This window comes from Vanessa cardui, chromosome 10 (genome assembly GCF_905220365.1).
Source record: "Vanessa cardui chromosome 10, ilVanCard2.1, whole genome shotgun sequence".
NCBI lineage: Eukaryota > Metazoa > Arthropoda > Insecta > Lepidoptera > Nymphalidae > Vanessa > Vanessa cardui.
Window position 1 is genome coordinate 12,324,527 of NC_061132.1, and position 23,270 is coordinate 12,347,796.

A 23,270-nucleotide genomic window follows, 5' to 3' on the forward strand; every position below is an offset into this window, starting at 1 on the left:
TGCCATTTTTATTTACACTTTAAGGTGAAATCTATAAAATAATACAGGTAAAAGTTTGCATTCATTATATAACTAGCGACCCGCCGCGGCTTCGCACGTGTACAATACTGATACTAAATATCCTACAGAATTTGTTTAATTACGATATCACATTAGATACTCCTAAAATTATCAGTGTTTCTTTAGTATATTGCTCATGTATTATATACAAAAACCTTCCTCTCGAATCACTCTATCTGTTGAAAAAAAACCGCATCAAAATCTATTTCGTAGTTTTAAAGTTTTAAGCATACAAAGGGACATAGGGACAGAGAAAGCGACTTTGTTTTATACTATGTAGTGATTCTAGGTATTACAATAAGTAATTATCGAATTTATAAAAACACTCCTCGAAGGCTTTGTTATTCCTGACTCTTATGGGACACAGATTATATTGATATCATATTATATTCAGTACTAATAGATTGCACCCGAGCGATGTCGGCAGGTTACAACTTGTACGCGCCACGACTATTGTGCATTTTTTCAATGTTATAAATGGCAAACGAGCAGGAGCCATAGTAATAGCGGTACAGCTGTCTGGAGCTAGTGAGGTGGTCCTTATCGAAGATATCAACCAGTTGCCTTATATCGTCAGAAAAAGTCTGTTCGAAATGAGGTACTGCCGACCAAGCCTGACAAACATCACCCGTGAGTTATCCTGTGTGCACCGAAACCCCCTGGATGTCGCATACGCCATTAGTGAGGTCTACCGTACCATCTACTCTGCAAGCCCTATCAAAATGAAGAGATTCACTGACGCCAACATACCTACATATAAGTACGACACAACTTAGATGTCGCATCCGAATTGAGTACGCTATCCCAAATTATCAATATTTATTTCTCATGCTCTCATATGATCTTTGCACAAACGTAATAACTTGTAATATCATATGACCTAATATATTCGTAAATTTGACGCGTCGATTTACATGCACTTGCTTTCTCTGACGCGTGAATAGCGTCGAGTGACGCGATAGCGAGCTATTGGTTGTGTAAATCGGCAGTAATCGATTTAATTTTCATTCCATTGCATTTTTCGATGCTACATCTAATCTGTATACTATACATACATATTCTCACCCAATGGAAAGTGATTACCATCGGCAACACCGAGGGGTTTGCAAGTGGGTTACCAGCCTTTCAAGAATGGGTACGCTCTTGAATTTTCCCGAATCATATCCGAATATCCACCGTGCATGACGCGTTTTTTTTATTCTGATTACTTAGATTAAATTTGACTATATGTGATGGCGGAGTTATATTGTTAGTTCAGAGTATTACATAAATAATCTTATCATTGGGTATGTAATTCGTCGGATTACAAGGTACTCTTTGGTGAAAAAATCGGGACTGTAAATTCGATAGTTCGAAGCTGCCGTGCTCAACATTTACTTAGGTCATTTATTTACAATTATTTAGGTCTGTATGTTATTATTATCTAAGTTAGGATAATTCTGTTAATAAGTTTTATTTTTTATTAAGAATAAATTATTTATTAACATAAAAATGAAAGTAAATTTTTTTTTATTTCGTGAAAAATGTTTTTTTTTGATAAAGTTTGAAATAAGAAGAATAATTGCAAACACAAAATAGCGAACAATATCAGTAGAACACGAGTGATTTTTTGTTTACCGCTACTGTTTTTAATAAGAAATATGAACATCTAATTATAGCAACTTATTTCATTCATTTGTCACCAAAAGCAGCGTGGGCGGTGTGTGATATCGATTTAATATAAAAAAGTTCAAGGACAAACGACGCTAATTTAATGTGTCAGTGCAAAGATTGATAATTTTATTGATACCTACTAATTCCACCTGTGAATTCGCCCGCTTGTGGGGGGGAATAGTCAAATGATGATTGATGTATGCTACCTTTTCTAAACCTCGAACAATTTTAACATGCAAAATATGCTAAATTCCACTTGAGAGTTGGGTTGACATCAGTGGCCTAAGTGAGGAAGGGCCCCGATGTATAGAAAAAGAATCGGGCCCTCACTCCCTCTTTCCCAATCCCTCTTTAACTAATAATTACTCTTTAAAATTATAGATAGGTACTAAATAAGAAATCTTGTGCACAGAGTCATGATTTTCTAGCTACAGACGCTTAAGGTTTAGTTGAGAGGGCCCCCTGAATAGTGTTGCCCAAATACAGTCTTGGTCTTGCAGTCTTGGTCTTGTTCTTGCGTTTTTGCAAGACCAAGACCAAGAACAAGACCGCGTATTTTTTAGCAAGACCAAGACCAAGACTGACCGTGCAAGACTTGAGCAAGAACAAGACATAGCCTGCAAGACTCTTGCGTCTTGCAGCTAGGACTTAGCGCTATTTCACGGAGTAGTTAGTTGTAACATTTCGGTGTATAGGTACGCTTAGTAATTCTATGAGACGCAAAAAACTGTATTAAAGAATATGAAAAACTGGACCTATGCGCATTACGACTAATACCATAAACATACCTACATAGCGAATAAAAAAATATCCATTAAAATCGAACTGAGTGCATGCATAGTTATGTTTTAATCATCAGAATTTTGATAATGCGGCATCAAAGGTTTTGTACTTACTTCTCAAAGAAATTTGCCGTTTTTCGGAAGTACATGGCTATGATACACGCGCCGGCGCTTCTTTTGAAATCATATACAACAATCGTTGCCGCCGCGCCGAAATCACAACATAACAACTATTTTATGCCCGCCACAGGGCGTAGGTATATATACATGCAAAATAATTTCGAATTTTAAGAGTACCTACAGGTGTTCCAAAGAATAAATAAGTTTCAGAGAGCTTAGAATGAAAATGAATACATTATAATGATCACGCAAGTAGTATTATGATTACGATAAAATGGTAAGAATAGGTAGTACATGTCATAATAATTTATTCTAGTAAGTATATATTATAATATTGATTATATGGTTTTAAACTAATTACTAAGGTTTACTATTTTTGTACATTCAGTCATTATATTTCTTAAGTTTTTACAAGACAAAATAGCAAAAAAGTGTTCAAATATCACCCGTTTGATAAATATTGTAGCCACTTTTAAATATACCTGAAACGTGTAAAACAATCCTACAATACTAATAAAATAATATAAAAAGCGTAGATACTTACCTACTAATAAAACAAAAAGCCTGCAATAAGAGTTTTGTATTGCTTACCAGCCCGAATATCTCTGAGAGAGATGATGAGAGTAAGTATTTACTAGCAGTGCCCGCGACTTCGTCCACGAGGAATAGTAACTTTGGAGGTATAGTTACGTTCAGGATTTATTTATTTTAAAACTTCTGTCATCAAACATACAAACAAACTCTTCAGCTTTATAATATTAGTATAGATGTACGCCAAAACATTCACTTATATGTGAAGAATAGTGATTGGCACTAATTCTTTTCATATATTTTATTCACGTCTCGACTCTGAACAAGAAAATTGAAATAAAGTAACATAACCTAATGATAAATCTGTTGTGTACTGTTATGTTTGATTTGTGTTGTATTTTATTTTTTATTGAAATAAATGATAGATCGTAAAATTCTTTGATTAAATTTCATATAAGTTGAGGGCTCAATCTTTCTAGACAGATATTGTTCTTTAAAATACAGTCAAGTTAATTTGTTTATTACAAATTTTAGCAAATGTAAGCTTATTTGCTAAGACATGTAAAAAACAAATTGGAATGTGGAAGTAACTGTATCTTAATTATAAAATATTATTATAAAGAAACAGTTACTTCCATGAAAAACGACATATAGGTCAGTTGATTTTTCAAATTTCTTATCAAATCTTCAGTAATTTATTAATCTGCTTGATCTTTACTATATTATATGAATTAACATATCAAGCTCACAATGTTCCAATTCTAATACGTTTTTCTAAGATTTAAAATAAACTTTAATAAATAGTAATAGACTAATAGGTAATTGCAAGACTTGCAAGACTCTTGCTGCAAGACCAAGACCAAGACCAAGACTGGGAGCGCAAGACCAATACCAAGACCAAGACCAGGTGTATTGGCGCGAGACCAAGACCAAGACTGGCTAAGTCTCGTCTTGGTCTTGCATTTGGGCAACACTACCCCTGAACTCCGGGGACCTGGTGCACTGCAGCTCCTGGCCCTACGATAGCTACGTCACTGGTTGAGATATGAAAACTGTCTTCATTTTATAGGTTACAATCTATGACTAAATGACGATCTTTAAAACTTCACATATAATTTATCTATTATATATTAGTATTTATGATATATGGTCATATCTTACATCTGAAGCTTAAACCATCTTGCTATTCCAATTTTTTAGATATAAATTTTTTCGACACTGATTATGGGATGATAGCTACACATAAAAAATCGGTTACATAATCCTTTTTAAGATCCGTAGATGTGCAGAAAAAAAGGGGTTCTTGATAGCAATTTATTAAATTACAAAGAATTAACGTTACCTATTACCTAGCGAAAAAAGCTACTGGCCGGTTAGAGAGCAGTACTAAGGCTGTGTAACAAAAAAAACGTAAACAAATTGAAAGTAAATTGTAGTCGACAAACTACAATTCTAAATGAACTTATCGACATTTCATAATCACAAAAAAATCATTTAAAAAGGGTTTCAACACTTGGCGGCAAATGTGAATCTTTTTCAATCAAAATTCCTTAATTTTTTTTACTAAAAGCGTAGTTTCGCCGGAAGCCTTTCTTTGTTGACTTGTTATATATTTAAACCAGCACAATAATATAATTAAGTACAAAATGTAATTACGGCTACCACGTAATATACTTACAGTACGACACAACTTAGATGTAGCATCGGTAAATTCAATAAAACCGATTACTGCCGATTTACACAACAGAATAGAAATAGCTCGATATGGCGCCATTCGACGCTGTTCGTCGCTATAGATTCTCGCTTCAGTTCAACCTAAGAAAGCAACTGCATGTAAATCGACGAATATATTAGGTCATATGATATTACAAGCTATTACGTTAATGTAAAGAGCATATACACTATTCAGATAGGATCGGTTTTACGATTTTGGCCGATGCTACAGTTAAGTTGTGTAGGTACATACAAAATTCTCGTGTCATTTAATTGCTTTTAATCAACATCCTCTGTTTATTTAATTCTGTGTTACTATATTATAAACACATAAAAGATTATGGGCTTTGATGACAACACTTTTTACAGAATCTCTCAAATCGAAATCTGTTTGATCAGTTGTCCTGCGCTACTTCCTTCGCGTTTTAAGGATTGGCATTAAAAAAGTCTTTTCTTGAAGTAAACTTGCGTCATAACATTGATTTAGCCCTCAATGTGACAGATGGAGTTACTGCCACATTAATAATTAATATTGGTGTATATTATATTTGTATATTCATGTAGAAGGACTTTACTTGGTGGTAGGGCTTTGTGCAAGCCCGTCTGGGTAGGTACCATCCACTCATCAGTATATTCTACCGCCAAATAACAGTACTCAGTACTGTTGTGTTCCGGTTTGAAGGGTGAGTGAACCGGAGTAACTACAGGCACAAGGGACATAACATCTTAGTTCCCAAGATTGGTAGCACATTGACGATGTAAGGAATAGTTAATATTTCTTACAGCGTCATTGTCTATGGGTGATGGTGACCATTTACCATCAGGTGGCCCATGTGTTCGTCCGCCAACCTATACCATGAAAAAAAAATATATAGAAGGACCCAATTTTGTCATTTTTTACGGAAAGGCACTACCAATGTCCATGAAAATCTGCAAAACTATAGCATTTAAGAATGGATTATTAAAAGATTTCTACAATCAGCTTAATCAAATTAAAATGGAATTAATTTATAAGGTTAAATTCTTACGATATTGTGTTGTTTCCATACATTTAAGCTTTGAACGGACGTGGGCGACGGAAAACATCTTGCACGAATGCAAAATGTGTCCTGATTACAATATTATGCCATACGGTACCTGGTTAACCTTGGGCAATTGCGTCTAAATACATAATATGTGTTTTATTGGTAAAAAATAGCAATAACTGAGAAATGTAATGTAATCATAGTAAAATCTACAAATAAGTTTAAATCTTGTAGTTGTTCATACTTTTATGATGATAAACTTTTTTTTTAAATATTAGACAACGTCACACACATTACTCTGATCCCAATGTAAGTGGCTAAAGCACTTGTGTTAGTGGAAAATCAGAAGTAACGACGGTACCACAAACACCCAGACCCAAGACAACAGAAAACTAAACAATTTTTTCTACATCAACACGACCGGGACTCGAATCCATTCCGGATTGGCGGACCCGTTGAATTGAAATTGAATTGAAACCGTGATTGAAAACCGTTGTGCACACTACTTGAGCACGGAGAGATACGTTTTCAAACGTGGGTGTATATTGACCGTATGAATATGACTGAAAATTAGTGACAATAATACTCTGTTATTACTTAACGGTAATATATAATACTCTGTTTCAACTCAATCATCAGCTATCATTACTATCCTGATCTATCATGTATACTAACCAACCCTTACAAGGTCAAAGTGCCACCAACCTAGACTTCTGATATGTTATATTCCTTGTGCCTGTATTAACACTTGCTCACTCGCCCTTCAAACCGGAACACAACAATAGGAAGGATTGCTTATTTGACGGTTGTTGTGATGAATGGGTCACACCTACGACAAGCTTTCACAGAGTCCTACCGCTGCATAAAACTGAGCGTTTCTTTGCAGCAAATCCCAGTAACTTCATCCTCAATTATATTTAATACACGACCTCGTGTTACACAGCCTTATAAGCTAGCCACGAGACCAACGAGTCAGTTAATAGATCAATCAACCATAATTAAAAGTATATAAGGTATGTAAGCTGTGATTTATTATAATATACAAAGTTGTTTTCGTCACAGGTGTGCAGAAAATTATACACAGACATTATAATGGATGACATTCTTTTTAGAGATCCTTAGTGAAATGGCAAAATACGGAACCCTTATGAATTCGACATGGCTGTCTTTCGGTCCGACAAAAAAAAAAGATGTATGTTACCACGCAAACCTTTACCGAAAATTGGTTAGAACGAAATCTAGTAAGTAGTTAATTATAATTTACCTTTAATTCCTAAAATAGACTATTTTTAAACACAAGAACTTTTTTATTATGTTACTCGCTGCTACGGAACCCTTCGTAGGCGAATCTGACTCGCAACTGGCCGCTTTTTTATGAAGTAGACAGTAAACGAGCACCACACGGAAAGTCAGTACCACTGCCCATGGATATCTGCAACACCGGAGAGCTTGCAAGTGCGTTGCCGGCCTTTAAGAGATGAGGCTGTTTTATTTAAGATTTCTAAGTCGTATCGCGCGTATAAATACCTTAAAACGCAGACAGTAATTGCAGTCCATTTTAACATTCATCAATTTTAGTGACATAATGTACAGTAATTGCTAAATCGACTCATCAATAAAATATCAATCGATCTTGTTGATAATTGCATGTACCGGATCCCTGACAAGGTGCTATGCGCACGCGCGTGCGTCGGCGCATTCGGGTCACTCACGTGGGCTACACCGGTTAGCAATGTAATTCAATCATAATAATAAATAAACCATTCATAAATTATCCTATAATTAAGCTCGTTACAGCCCAGTGGACTAAAGAGTCAAATTGAGTAGTTTATTAGAAACAAAATATTCGTTAATAAATTATTTATCTGTTAAATATAAAATTGTACGTGGCGAAACCTACATACAAAGGAAACGTAGAATTTTTTCTGTGACAGAACTTAGGATTAACATAATTATGTATTTTAGTGATTTGAGTATAGTAGGACACAAATTAGATGTAGCATCGGAAAATGCAATGGAATGAAATTAAAACCGATTACTGCCGATTTACACAACCAATAGAAATAGCTCCCTATCGCGCCATTCGACGCTATTCGTCGCTATAGAATCACGCGTCAGAGAAAACAAGTGCTTGTAAATCGACGCGTCAAATTGACGAATATATTAGGTCATATGATATTACAAGTTATTATGTTTTTGCAAAGATCATATTCGCGTGAGAAATAAACATTGATAATTTGGGATAACGTATTCAATTCGGATGTGATCGGTTTTACGAATTTTGCCGATGCGACATCTAAGTTGTGTCGTACTATACGTGCGTACTCAAATTTTATATGCAAACATAATATGTACTTATGCCGAAGCTGACAATTCATAATGCGTAATCTGAATATCTAAATACCTATCTATCTTAGTTCATATTCAAAAGAGAAAAACAAATTCTTTACAAGATCATCATCCTCCTGCCCTTATCCCAATTGACTTGGAGTCGGAACAGCATGTCTTCTTCCATACTTCCCTATCTGACGTCATCTTACAAGAATCATTCTTTCCAGCCATATCATATCCACACAATCCATCCATCGTTTCATCGGTCGTCCCCTTCCTCTATATCCATCATCACTCAAGACCCTCACAATATTTTCTTCATTCCTCCATAAATGTTCTACAATATATTAAACAAAATATTCTCAAACGACATAGTTCAAAAGCTATTAGACTAAATTATAAAACAAATAAATTATTCACTCATCTTCCCCTAATATTGAACGCAGTTTTGTTTTTATTCATAGCTGAAAGCCAGACGGTTTAATGGGCCACGTGATTTTAAGTGATCACCATGGCATAAACACTGTTGGTATATGAATATGAACGATTCCTTACGCCGACCATGAGAACTAGTCTGAGCCCTCTGTATTGAACAAATTATTCATGTACCTATATATTAATATTATATATGTGAAAGTAACTATGTCTGTCAGCGCTCTTTCACGACCAAACCGCTGAACCAAATTTGATGAAATATGGTATGAAGCAAACTTGAATTCCAAGAAAGGTGATTGGCTACTTTTTTTGCCTTGCACATGTCAACTAACACCCTTAAACGAGCGACTTCTAGTGTGATAATAAATCTTAAGCCATAGATGCTGAAATTGAAAGAAATTTTATATATCCCGCTGATACGCTTGCCAAACACGTCATATGGCATCTAGGATGTTATTTTATATAATTATGACTATTGAGTTCTTAACCTATTTCTATTAATGTACATTATAAACGGATTATCAATGTTGTTTACATCTTTAAAGATGTATCACTTCGAATGTTACCTACATCAAATATTAATTTGAAGTGTTTAGTAACAACATCGTGTAACTTTTAAAATAAATAAATAAATTATTATAGAGTCTACTCCACCATAGTCTCTACTAAAATCAGATACAATGGGTTTTAGACAATTCTACTAATAGTTATAAAATTTATTTTTTTAACAATTTTACATTATATTCTATTCTAGTAGCCCGTGGCCTCGTCCGCATGTGACGGGTTCGGTAAGTACAAGGAACTTTTCCTTTATGTGTATCTGATAGCGTATATGCAAATTATCATAATGAACAAACTCATTACTTTAGAATTTATAATATAAATTAGGATCATATGATTATAGCCAGAGCCGGATTCGATTTTAAATTGAAAGATTTTACATAATTTTTATTCTATAATACGATAATACGATATTATTTTTTTCTTATCCTGTTTTGTCGCTGTGCACTAAGCTACCCTTTTATAAACCCAGCCCTGCCTCACAGATAGTACAGTACACTCACACGTGCATCCGTGGCTCCATCTCTCATATGACAAGAGGGAAATCCGACTTATCAGGAGAGCTTTGGCGCGGAAACTAAACGTGCTTAAAACAATATTGTACAAGAGCAATGATATTCTAATAAACAGATATGTCATATCCGTATTAAACAACAGAAAAAAGTGTGCCGCGCCGGGGACCGTTTATTTTAATTTATTTTAACATTTCGTTAAAAGTAAAAAGGATAGCTTGATAAAAACAATAAGTAAAAGGGATAACTAGATGTTTTAATTACGCAACACGTATTACTACGTAATTATGATGTATTATTATGTATTACTACGTAAAACGACTTAAAGGCAAACGTCCCAATTGGGACGTTTTCTAGTCTTCACTTTTTGCGCATTAATAACATATTTGTTTATTACAACATCATTGTACAAGAGATTCAAAACCGACTGTATTTTTATATGAAATAACTCGCTATACGCCTATATCGTCAACTTATAAATAATAATTAACTAGCTGTAACCTAAGTGTAACTTAGCTAGCTTAACTAAGCTTTTATGTGAATTATATGTCCTTAACATTAATTGGGTCCAAGGGCACTATTTCAAATTTAAATCCTTTCTGTTCTGTAGTATAATCGGGATGAAGTAACAAAAAGACAGGCAATGTTACTTTCATGCTAATTATTATAATAGTGTTATCATCAAACCAAACAAATATATTAATATTGTACGGAGTAATATGCCTTATACATCAATGTAGTTTGACATGTACCTTTTAATAGGCCTAGTTGATAATAGCTTTGGAATCTTTAACCAAAACAAATATCGTATGAAAAAACACAACAGGAAAAACTTATCCTAGTTTAAATATCAGATTTTGTGGTACAAATTAATTACAAGATAATTCGTAAGAAAATCCGTATTTTTTTAGAAATCATGATGTCAGGAAAAATTAAATTAAACTTACCCATTTTTAAAATATTCCATCCGCTTGTCTTGAATATATCAAATTAAAGTCAGTTCACAAATAGTTTTAATCACTTAAAATATCACAGTAAACAGTTAAAACCTTTGGATGATTATCACTTCACTTAAACTATTTTTTTCTAAAACAGATTAAATATCGCAAAATATTAATTTAATTTTTATCATTAAAGCAAAAAGACGTAAGAGCCACCCTGTCTCACAGCTACGTATTCTCAGATTGATGTATTGAGAAGCACTATACATATTTAATTGCCAATGGGCTGTCATTTATTTCTTTATGCATATACTGATATGTGGGTGGTAGATAGAAGGATATTTTCTATCTGTATATATCGTAATATAAGAAGTAACTTTTCATTAGTTACATAGACAAAATGGCTTTAAAAACCTACCTAGATTGTCTATCAGATGATGACGTCATACTTATAACGAAAAGCTTATTCACCAGTCAAAATCGATGAGAATTCTTAGAGGTTCTAGAGGACAAGCACAGCAGGAACATAGTACTTTGTAAATTGAAACTGCCTATCGAAAATGTTAAAATTAGAAAAAAATATTTTCTTTATAGATTTTATATTAAACATCGTACTTTAGGTTTTTGCACCAAATTATATGCCACAAACATTTTAAACCGTTCTCTTCTTTTCGAAGTCGGGTAAAAGTAACGGAATAATAGACTAAATACAAGTAATATATTTGGAAGAATAAAAGTAAGCCTCTGCCGCTAAAAACTGATTTTAAGTTGAACGTAATTTTTTATCTACATACATCTGATATGAATAAAATACACATTAATTCCAAAACAAACGGGTCAATTTAACCATATACTGTTAATTATAAATTGAAACTGCTTTTATCTTTGTTACAATACTTACTTCGTACCTAAATTTTAAATATCAAAGACTACAATAACTTTACAAGAATTTTAAGTTAAATAATATATTTCGTAAAAACCGTGATCTGTGATCACAAAAACAATAGAAATAAACAGACTAAAATCGTATCGAAAAAACAAAAGCTATTACATAATAAAACTTTCACGGAATGTCGCGGTTTGCAATTGTTATAATTGACAATGTCAAGCGACTGTGAAGAAACACTTTCTTAAAGTACCCGATTGTTAAAGTATATCTTTATTTAAATTTATATAAAGCATGGAGGTGGGGGCTTGCAATAAGATTTACTAATTACGGCTGTATATATATACCCAGTACCCACCCTACTCCTTTTACAATTTTATTTATTTTTGATATATATGATTTTAGTATACCGACAATATCTAGAGAAACCTAAAAAAACCTTACTTCGAAGAGAGCTGTTATCGTCGATTATTATCTGTTGCAGATATTTTCAAAGGCACGAAGGTTACGTATTTCATAACAAGAAAATTTCACGGATAATCCATATCAGAATTTGAACAGTAATCTACATTTGTTTTCGATTTGTCAAACGACATTTCTAACATAGGTTGAACAATAATTATATTTATTATGAACATTAAGAGTATGCAATTGATATTAATAAAAACAAAGCCAAGCTATAAGAATATCTTTATGTTCTAAATAAGTGTGCAATATTATTTTGCTTAGTGTTCCAGGAAAAAAAAGACTAAAAACAACTATATTTATAAAAATGAATTACAAAGTTACTTTAAAAATCTCCTTACTTCAATAAAGATGTAAGTTATCCGAATGACAAATTCATCACATTAACCTACTTATAATTATTAAATCCCGTGAATTAATAACGTTTTTAGACAAGTCTAAAAATATTATAGACCGATACAGATTAAAAACAAATTATTGAAAAAACACCATAACATGTTAATTAATCGTAACGGTAATTAAACGGTTGGTACCGTGATAAGATCTGAATCATCGGTACATTTGGTTAAAGGGTACCCCAAATGTCTTACAAAGTTATATTCCGCGCATAGAATCCACAGCTCTTATTATGTAATATATAAACTATTGAAATGAACTAAATGTCATGCTCGCTCTTTAAATAATTGCGTCTATTATAAGGTAAATCTTTTGTCCACAATAATACATCCCGTGTAAGGTTTCCTTTGCGTCATTCTAGTTTTATTTAAGTCGTGAACATGTTATATAGCTACTATATAGATAGCACCAGTATTGATTATTCCAATTGATGATGATGATGATTTATACACATGTAAATTTACATCTATAATACGACAAATTAAAAAAGTCTTAAATAAAAATATTTCGGTTATACCTACATAAAACAGCAAAGTTATTTTGAGGAGTAAAAATGTATACCTACTTACATCCAAAGTTATCATTTCAACTAAGCTTAAAAAATCAAATATTAATCGATCTATTCGGAAAAATAGTTAATTATGCAAATGTAATCATTATTCTAATACCTTTGCATATTTTATAGAATTTTAAGAAAATAGATTATAAAGACTAGAATCTAGATTTTTTTTTTATTAGAGTACGAAGCATGTGTTACATAACACACATCATGTATAGGTAACTCTGTATCTATTATAGTTAGTCTCCACGTCCTAAATCTTATTAAATACGTCCCGGCTTCCTTAATGCAGACATAAAACATTGTAAAGAAACATTTTTATTAGATAATTATACAATAAAACACACAAAGACTAATTACGTATTAAGTACCACAAATATTCGTCTTACGATATTGTTTAAATATATGTATGGAGCTATAGCAAATTATATTTAAAACAATTCTTATTTTGTGCAATAAAGTATATTCTAAATACTTTGATTTGATTAAAGTATTATATGTTTGCCCTATGTCGACATCAAAAAGTATAATCGGTATAGGCATAAACAGTGAACGGGTAATAATTTGCCGAATATGCTGTATTCTGAAAAAAACTGGTAAATCCAGTTGGAGTAGAGAATGCGTGCTCGTCATTTATTGTAATAATAAAAATTAAAATAGTCTCTTGATCCGGGTTCTAGTGGAAGACTGTCGTTCTATTATTTAAATTTTGATAACACGTTTTTGACTATTATTTCCAAAACCATTTTTTATTAATGATTGTCCTCTAATTATTTATAAAACGCGATATCGATAGTTACAAAATCATTGAAAAGACGTAAACAAAACACCACAAATTATCATCTTGCACCGGTGCAATGCAGTAGCGCGAGTCGATCGATAACTAAACGCACGTATGAAAAAAAAAACTAGTTTCCCGCGTTTTTTGATGTCAAAATAACCACTATTAACCATTTTACTTGTGCATTTGTCACAAAACTCGAAGTTACCTTTATTTTACTTCACAAACTATAACATTCACTTTACGCTACAAATACGCGTTAATTAAGTCACATAGTGTAAAACAGACGCGACAGTTGGTACGTTCGTGGCGTAACTGACTACCGGCCGGCCGGGTGGGAAACGACAGGACGCTAGAGCGCTCGCCCAAACTATAACCTAGCGAGTTGAAATAGCAGGGCGATAGGGAGCCGAACGCGAGAGACAGATGTAAATAAAAGCGGGGCGGGGTAGAACCCATTCATGTCCGTACTAGGGGAGCGTATCGTAACTCAGCTTCCGCGTTCGAATACCATAGTGAATTGAAGAGCAAAAAAATAGAACAATTATTTCATACAAACTTTATTTAAATCAAAAAATAAAGTCTACAATAATTCTTTACTTCAATAGGTATTAATATGTATAATAATAAATTTGTTTCAGCTTTACCCATCTCCTTAGTTAGCCGGCTACTTACAATTTCTCATAACAAGGCCAACTTACCCTCAACAAGTACAAATGCTAGCGTTCTGTTGAAAACTATAAACTTAACATCCAATTAAGTGTAAATCTTTAGCTGAAGAAACAAACACAATCAATCATTAACTATATGTATGGGAATCTTAGATATATCAAATACAATTTTTTTCAATTAGACTTTAGTTACTGAACACAGTGTTAAAATTTACACAAAGGGTATGATATGTTAAGTAAAATATATATATTAATTTTGCTATAATAAAAAACTTTCCCAATATAACATATTTTATAAATTGTTAATAAAAGTAAAAAATCAATACCCCAATATAGGTTGCCTCGTGCAACACTCGTCTTGAACAATTGACTCCCATACTTCTTTGAGTGTTAAATATGTAATTTACTAAAAACCTTAATGCATATCTTAACAAATTATATTATATCATCTTTTACAGCTAATTACACTTCATAAAATTTATTCTCAATAAAAAATACATAATATCTCATTTTATCAAAGAACACTTTTACCTATGTTTTTTCTCGTTTAATCGGTAACAAATGAGGCACATTATATTACATATTATTTACTTCCCTATATAGGTACATTTCGTATGTACAGGCTTGGACTTCATGCTATCGTTTTAGCGAGATATATTCATTCTCGCTACTACATAATGATACAATGTTCAATAACAGCTCTTCTTTATATTAAAATTAATTACTCAACAAGATTGCAGTACACAAAACCGTTTTTGGTCTTCATTATAAAATCAATGGTTCCGTGATCACAATATATTATTTGATAAAATCTAGAATAAAGATGGTAATGTCACAGATAAAATAACAGAGAAAGATGTTCAAAAATTTATAAGAGTTATATAAAGCACCAAGACTTACTATTACTGTAGCAAAACACAAGACAGATGTCAATATATGTGAAGAAAACAAAATTAAAAGTGAAACTTAAATTCAATGTAATTTTCAATTCATGTAAAAGTCAGTACGGAACTACCAAACTTAATAAAGCTTCTATTAGGAAGTACATAAATAATTCCTTTCTTAAAAGAATAACTTCTGTTTCTTAATATTACAATTGCATAGAAAAAATATCTTTATGAATAATTTACAATTTGGATTTGGTGTCAACTGTACAAAAAATATTCTGCATATATCAATATATATTTTCTATATTACTAATTTTACTTATAATATTTTTGAGAAAGCACTCTTGGTATATCAATGATTTTTAAATAGTATTAATTATACTTTACTTAATAAATTTATTCAATAATAATAATTTCTGTGATAATTTATGCACTTGTCAATAACAATATTAAGCTGAATGTTTCTATGTAGCCTCTGATTTGACATGATCGTTATGAAAATCAAATTTTCATATTGCTTACAATTAAATGCAACACAGGTGCTATAAATATAGACATAATAAATATTTATTTGGGCTTATTTCGTCCATCTGGTCCACACTTTCATTTTACTAGTTAACTAAGCAATTTACTTTTTGTACTATTGATTACAGTCACACTTGACTTACATTCGTGTTTTATCTCACCCCTCTCTACAAACAATAAAAAAGTATATTAACCATGAACAGTAAAAGCGAAAGAATGACGAATTCATGTCTCTGTAGCACTAAATCTGAAATGGGTCTAGCAATAAAATAAAAAAATAACAACAGAAATCTAACCGTATACGACGCAGTCATCTTTGGATCTCTCTGAATCTCGAAACCGGCGATCGAGACCGCCGGCCCCGACATTTTATATTATAAAAGTCAAAGTACTTTGGCAGTACTGAAGGCACCGTTGCAATCCCGCACTCTCACAGGTAACCATAACCGAACACCGAACATACTAAATAGGATGCTACTTAACGAGTCTCCTTCTCAAACGATTCCGAAGCGCAAGCGCCGGCGCCCACGGACCCGAAGCGCGTTTGCCGATCGCCCGCGCGCACCGCTCCGCCGACAGGCGCGCCGCCTTGCCGCCACTCGGCAGCTCCTCGGCGCGGGCACGCTTGCAGGCAGCACGTGGGGGCGCCACCGCCTCGTTACGCGAACGGAGAGCTCGCTCGGGCCCCGCGGCCACTCCGCATGCCTCGCCGGTGGTGGAATGCACCTCGGGCTCCCCGGACGCGCTATCTGCGCGACGAGTGCGCGGCGGCGGGCGCGAAGGCGGCGAGGGCGAGGCGGGCGCGGCGCAAGCGCGCACGCGGCGGCGAGCGACGCCGAGGTTCTCCTTGGAGCGGCCTCGTGCCGCCGCCTCCCGCCGCGCCACCGGGGCCCGCCGCACCGGCCCCGGGGCGCGCAGCGAGTTTCCCGCGCCTCTCGTCTCGCGCGGAACTCTCGCCGCGACTGCTGCGGTCGCATTCTGCGAGCGGGTAGCTCGACGAACCTCATCTCCACCACCGCCGCCTTCTCCGGGCAGAGGGTCCGGTGCGGGGCGACGCGGTGGTGGACGGGTTTCAGCTGGTTGCGTTCGCTCCGCACGAGCCACGGATGGTGTCGTTGGAGGTCCACGTCGTGTGAGAATGACGACGCGATCGAGAGGCGCTGGCTCGGGTGGAAGCCGCGAGCGCGTTGTCGTAAGACGAGTTCGAGGACGGTGCGGCGGTTCGATTTCGTGGTGGGAACGCAAAACTCTGTCATTTGGCGCAGCTGGAGGAGCTTCTCTCCTTGCTTCACCTCTGAATCGACGACCTCGAGATCTTGGTGGACCTTCGGTAGGCGAACTAGATGATACCTCATTAATCTGGATGCTGACGTCATCGACATCGCCATTGGTTTCATCCCCTTCTTCTTCGGTTTCAGGTGGTGTTTCGTTGGTAGCCGCTGGCGTAACACGAGAATTGCCGGTGTCGCCACCACCAAGTTCAGGCAATTCGGTTGCAGAGGGCGGTGAAGGTTCCCGTATCTCGGACTCGTCTCTAGACAAATGACCATGAACAATTTCATCGTAAACTTCAGAAAGTGTGTTAATTACACGGGTTCGACTAAGTAAACGAGCCATGAAGTAAGACTCTGTTGGATTTCCATAATTAGTGATGGCTTCTGTGTCTTCTCTATCATCATTCTCACGTGAAGTCTCCTCCCTATGTCCTACAGAGAACCGACCATCGAGTGTCGCACATGGAGGTAAAGGAGTCCGCTCAGAATCCTCTGTTGGAGGAACTGTTTTATCCACATCTGAGTATCTTGTCATTATAGTTAGTCCATTCTGAGGCACTTGCCGTGTGTCATTTTCTACTGCCACATCTGATTTATGCTCTTCAGCTTTAGAAGGTAGAGGAGGAACGCCAACATTTGGCACAGGCACTGTTGATGGCAATGACGATTGTGGCTTTTGAGCTGAAGTCCTCGAAAGTAACACTGTAGCTCTTGGTGGTCCTGGAGGATCTAACATTAATGTCACTACTGATGTATTATCAGCTCTCATTCGTGTATTGGACCACCTGCAAAATATTACAAATAATTAAAATTTCATCAAATGATTACACTGTATACAAAGCTTAACTATACTGACATATCATACCTTTCTAGAGCATGATCCACTAAGCTTTTAGATGGATTTAGCCAGTCCCTTGGTTGATTGCTGCCACCTCCCACCAGAGCAGCCTCATTATGTTTTTCTGTAGCCTGAACTAATCTTACAGCACCTTCTGGCGATATCATATTCCATAATCCATCAGTACCAAAAATAAGGCATCTGAAAATATATTACATTTTAATAATTTTACACAGGCATGTAAAAATAAATTTATCTATAATTATTGATTTAATATGTAAACAAATATACCAAATTATTATCTCTCCTCCAGTACCTAAACTTCATCTACTTCAACTATAAATATTGTTTATGAGGTGATGAAAAATTAGTGTCAAATTGATATGTTGTTTATAAGTGAGGCCATATATAATCTAATGAAATGATTATATTTTAAGTCTGTTGATCACAAATATCACATAACTTGTGTCATTTATATATGATGTATGTACGTCCATTATATAGTTATTTTTTTTGTCTTAAATAAATTATAATCAGTAATTTATTTTTTATTTTTATTAAAAATGTTTAATAGTAACACAGTATGCCAGCCAGGCTCGTGTCCGCTGAGTTATTAATTAATATAAATAAAACATTACTTCACCTAAATTTCGTGGGATCTATGGTTAGCACTCCAACATCTGGATCGGGGCTCACAATAAATTCATCATTTTGTGTATTATAACTCCAAAGATCACCAAGTGAACGTGCAACAGCAAGAAAAGGTATTTCATCCATTGGGGTATTCTTTTTGATTGGTCCCTTGTGTCCTAGACGAGGTCGATTCCACACCACTCTTGGGACACCTGCTTTTGATATAACTTTTCCACCACATCTCTGAATGCGTTCTATTTCTGCTGTAGACTCTGGTTTGTGGTCTGATGTCAATGGCTTGGCAGCCCATTCTTCACAACCTAAAATCAATACAATAGTTTTATAATATTCTCTAATGTTTAAAACTGCTTTGGTTTCTACTTTTATCATTTTTACCAAGTGATGTAATAAACAAAAATAAAAAGATGGATGTTTCTTCCACTTGCCTAATTTTTCATACTTTTAAATTATAATGGAAAACACATAATTTGTGCATATTAACTAAAGTGAACAGACTTGTTCAGAATATTAACATTTTCATATATGTTAAATCAAACTGAAAACTGTTGTTTTACAAAATATGTTCTTCTATTTTGTTAGTTATTATGATCAATGGGGATCAATTTTGTAAATAAATATTTATTTATATATATTTCATACTACACCACATACATAAAATACAAAAATCCCCCTGATGCTTTATTAGCAATGAGTTCAACACATTATTAATTTATCATAATTAGCTACAGTGGAGTTATGGGAATTAAGCTCATATTATTTTCCTTAACAAATTCTAGTGTCAACAATGTACATGACAATTTTATCATGAAATATTTAATATGGCATCACACAATTAATACAATAAAAATTTATATATGGGACTTGTAAATTTATTTCAAAATAAAGGGATGTATATTATGGACATTATCTAAAAAACTACCCCCCCTTATAAAAAGTAAATATTAAATTAATTCTACTTATATACACTCAGTTCTCCTCATAGGCAAAATAATTAAAGTATTGCTAATATTCTACATATCGAGATAAAACAAATGTAGAATTATATAACATACGACATATGTTAGTCGGCATGTTAGTCGACATGTTAGTTCTTATGTTTGTAATTACACATACCATCCTTTTGGTAGCCAAGCACAATAGCAGAGTCACCAACATGACCAATGTATATTTTTCCACGACGAATAAATGCTACACTGGCAGTAGTTCCTGCTGTGCTTGGAAGCCCAGTTACTGTTTTGGGCCATTTCTCTGTAAATAGAAAAAAAATATATGACTTTTAAAGGTAACTTTATGGGTAGCATAAACTATGCATCATATATTTTAGTTGCAAAAGTTCTAAAGTATATGTTATAGTGCTTGACCTTTATATTGAACAGTTTTTGGTAAGAGGCAACTTGAATCTATATAAAAAATTGAAACTGGTAAAACAGCTTTCACTTTAGCAAACTTTAGCTTTGTGGGAGGTTTCCAAAACTTGTGTAATGTTAAATTATGTGAATGTAACCACAGATGTTATCTAACGAAGTTACAAAAACAAAACATCGACCATTAGAAATTCTTTTGTTGACTCAATGTCAAAGCACTCTAGAAAAAATAATGAACGACAACAAGGTCAAACGAAACATTTCGTACAATCACTCGCTCCGACTTCTTACCACCCCAGGCCTCCTATACAATGATGTTATAATAAAAAATAAAGTACTGATCCTGGAATTTGACATTTACCTACTTCTTTCCACATGTTCAAGTGGGTCAACATGTAACCATTTCGAATTGCTTTGAGCACATCCTCATCATTATCAGACCAAAATTGTCGCTGTTTCACTATCGAATCCATCAAATGCTCCTTGGCAAAAGCTGCTGCTTCGCCACCACCATGACCGTCGTATATTCCGAAATAAGCATACTCCAAATCCCTCTCATCTTCCGTTTGTTGATACGCAACGGAAAACAAATCTTCCATATACTTTCTACCACCTTGGCTACAATGGCCAGTAACACGTAAATTAACACCAATTGATGCAGGCATTTTAACACCATAATATAAATTTAACTACTAAATAATACTACTTTAAAACTACACAAACGTTTCCACATTTTGCATTTGCAATTACGCGACCTGCGAATGAAGCTCGACTGACGGTGACGACAGGTCACGTGGACATATTGATTCTTTACGCGTGCCTACTTTGTTATGGATAAAGCTACGTGCGAGAAAGAGAAAAATGTATCATCGTTAGCCTCATACTAATTAGAAAAGAAAACGACGCCATCATGCTTTCCGCCATTTTTGCTTGGCTATCAAAAAAATACTCTTTATTAAAACTCAATCTTTATCTAAACATTTAATTTGTACAATTAAATGAAAATATAAAAGGTTTTTTTAAATTTATATTATTATGGTTTAAATGATTAATACAAAAAAATATCGCATTTATTAAACTTAATTAATACGGTCACTCAAATGTAGCGTTCAAGATATATTTTTGCATAATTTGATAGTGACAATAGTGGACGGGGGGGATCAAGTTTTATTTTAATGTAAAACACTAAAATGTAACTTATTCAGCGGTGCCAACTTGTTAATTGGAAAAAAATTTAAATGGTGCCATTTATATTGAATCTTGATTTTAAAACATTATTTATCCTTGGTCCTTGGAGGATGAAACAAGAAAGAGACATACAATTTAAACTTATAATAAATAAGTAAATTATATGAACAATTCTATATATAAATTAAACAGATTAAGTGTGTCTGAAACTTAAAAAATTTAATGAGTAATAACATTTTAAGTTTGCAGTAACTTTTATACAAGGAAAAACAAAATATTAATTATGCTAAAATATGAAATAAAAGGTACATAAAAAAAACTAATAACTATTATATATTTTATTATTAACAACTGAACTTTATTATTTATTACAAAGATTTCATTCTTCTGTAACTTCCCATGGTTTTTCAGTTCTTATCCAATCCCATGGCTCTGGTTTTTTGTATACAGGCTCCTCAACCAATTTAATACCTCCTTTTTGAACCTCATTCAAAAATTTGTCAATTTTGCTGCCTTTCTTTGATTCTATATCACAAGCCATTTCCGTTATCCCACACTCCAGACATCTTTGAGCGAATACTCTACCAAGGTTAATATAAGCACATGTATCCGTCATGCTATATAATTGATTGCGGAGGGCCAATTCCGACGTTTTTGCCTCAATGACGGAACCATTAACAAAATGTATGACTTCAGCCTTTACTGTTCTGTTTGTTGGTGTTATTATCAGTCTGAAATAAATGTCCATAAGTATTAATTGAATACAAATATTTTTTATATATTATCTTAAAACCGATGAAGAATTTGTCACACACTTATTATTCAATTCTGTTGTGCAATGTAAGTGACATACATGATTAATTTATCAAAGAGAGAGTGTGTGACAAATCCACGATTAAATAGAAGAGAAAAAAAAAGATTCTTTTTCAGGCTAGGAATCAAACCAAATCAAAAGGTTGCCGAATTGGCAACCACAACCAATTATAAAATGATAAACCTGTGCAAATTATGATGTTTAGAGAATTTATAATTTTATGACAATAATTGAAATACTTAATATTGAAATTATTTTCCTAATCATTACTACTGGATTGAAACTTTAAAGGCAACATTCAATTTACTATTAAAACCTTAATATTTTAAATTAATTACATAATAATTTAAAATATTAAGTTTAATTTTTCAAGTTGTTGAAATGGTATCTGTAACATACATTTGTCACATGCATTGTTGATAAAATAATTTAATATATATTGACCAAATATTATCTTATTTATAATTCGTGTCTATCATATTGTAGTCGTTTAACTAATTAACGAATTAAAAAGTTTTATCTAATTTAATATGTATTATTACTTATAAAGTCCTCACTTGTGCCAAAACACTCTTCCAGGTCTTTCCAAATGATAGCCATCAGGTTTACGAGCTATTCTCATTCGCTCCAAGTTTCTAGGATTTCTATTTACAAATGTAGTTGCTGTTGAGTTATATCTTGCCAAATTTGCAATGGGAAAAACATTTTTGGTTGAAAACATATCTTCTATTTAAAGACTAAGAAAAATATACAGGAAAATATTTTGATCAAAATTGTTTAAATCGTTTAGATTGGCATCAAATAAATTACAATGTTTTTATAAATTAGATCAGCATATTTTTTATATTTTCGATTAATTTGTAGGTTAATATTATTTTTATATTCCGATAAAAAAGTTGAGCACAGACTATGAAATGATAAGAAAATTTTGACAACAAAAGAACAGATATTATATTTTTTGTTGAAAATTGTTTTTAATTGTATTATTTTCTTATATTAATCTACAAATCTACAATTTCTTATATAAGATCAGTTGTTTTTTTAATGTAAAACGGTATTTTATTTTCGCAAATAATTTGTATCGAATCTACTTACAAAAATAAATCACTAACAAACTAGTCGTAAATGTAAAATCATCTATATTATTAAGTTATTGTAGTTTTATTTATTTATTACAAACAAGGACCAAGTTATTTCTTTTTAATTATAAGTAGAATTAAATTAACTTCAGCTTAAGTCTATATATTTCGAATTAATTTAAAAATTATTAAGTATTATTACATTTTATGTAGTGCTTACAGTAA

General features: G+C 33.6%; 3 protein-coding genes across 3 annotated transcripts in view; all 3 read right to left on the bottom strand.

Annotated features, from left to right (window-relative positions):
* LOC124533216 overlaps positions 1 to 14,105 on the bottom strand; it is a 75,401-nt gene extending 61,296 nt beyond the window's left edge. The window contains exons 1-2 of the mRNA XM_047108411.1: positions 13,960 to 14,105; positions 10,671 to 10,809 (exon numbers count right to left, since the gene is read on the bottom strand). The gene's annotated coding sequence lies outside the window, so the exon portion shown is untranslated. The remainder of the gene's footprint in view (positions 1 to 10,670; positions 10,810 to 13,959) is intronic.
* A 190-nt stretch (positions 14,106 to 14,295) lies between these two features.
* LOC124532728 (splicing factor, arginine/serine-rich 19) lies at positions 14,296 to 20,767 on the bottom strand. The gene is made up of 5 exons (XM_047107771.1): positions 20,326 to 20,767; positions 19,714 to 19,848; positions 18,590 to 18,899; positions 17,974 to 18,147; positions 14,296 to 17,893 (listed from the first exon to the last, which is right to left on the bottom strand). Exons 1-5 carry the CDS (start codon positions 20,627 to 20,629, stop codon positions 16,309 to 16,311), a joined length of 2,508 nt encoding a protein of 835 aa, XP_046963727.1. The 5' UTR covers positions 20,630 to 20,767; the 3' UTR covers positions 14,296 to 16,308.
* A 708-nt stretch (positions 20,768 to 21,475) lies between these two features.
* Positions 21,476 to 22,851, bottom strand: LOC124532868 (39S ribosomal protein L18, mitochondrial). Its single transcript, XM_047107980.1, has 2 exons — positions 22,524 to 22,851; positions 21,476 to 21,883 (listed from the first exon to the last, which is right to left on the bottom strand). The coding sequence occupies exons 1-2, from the start codon at positions 22,685 to 22,687 to the stop codon at positions 21,532 to 21,534; spliced, it is 516 nt and encodes a 171-aa protein (XP_046963936.1). The 5' UTR covers positions 22,688 to 22,851; the 3' UTR covers positions 21,476 to 21,531.
* Positions 22,852 to 23,270: the final 419 nt, after the last annotated feature.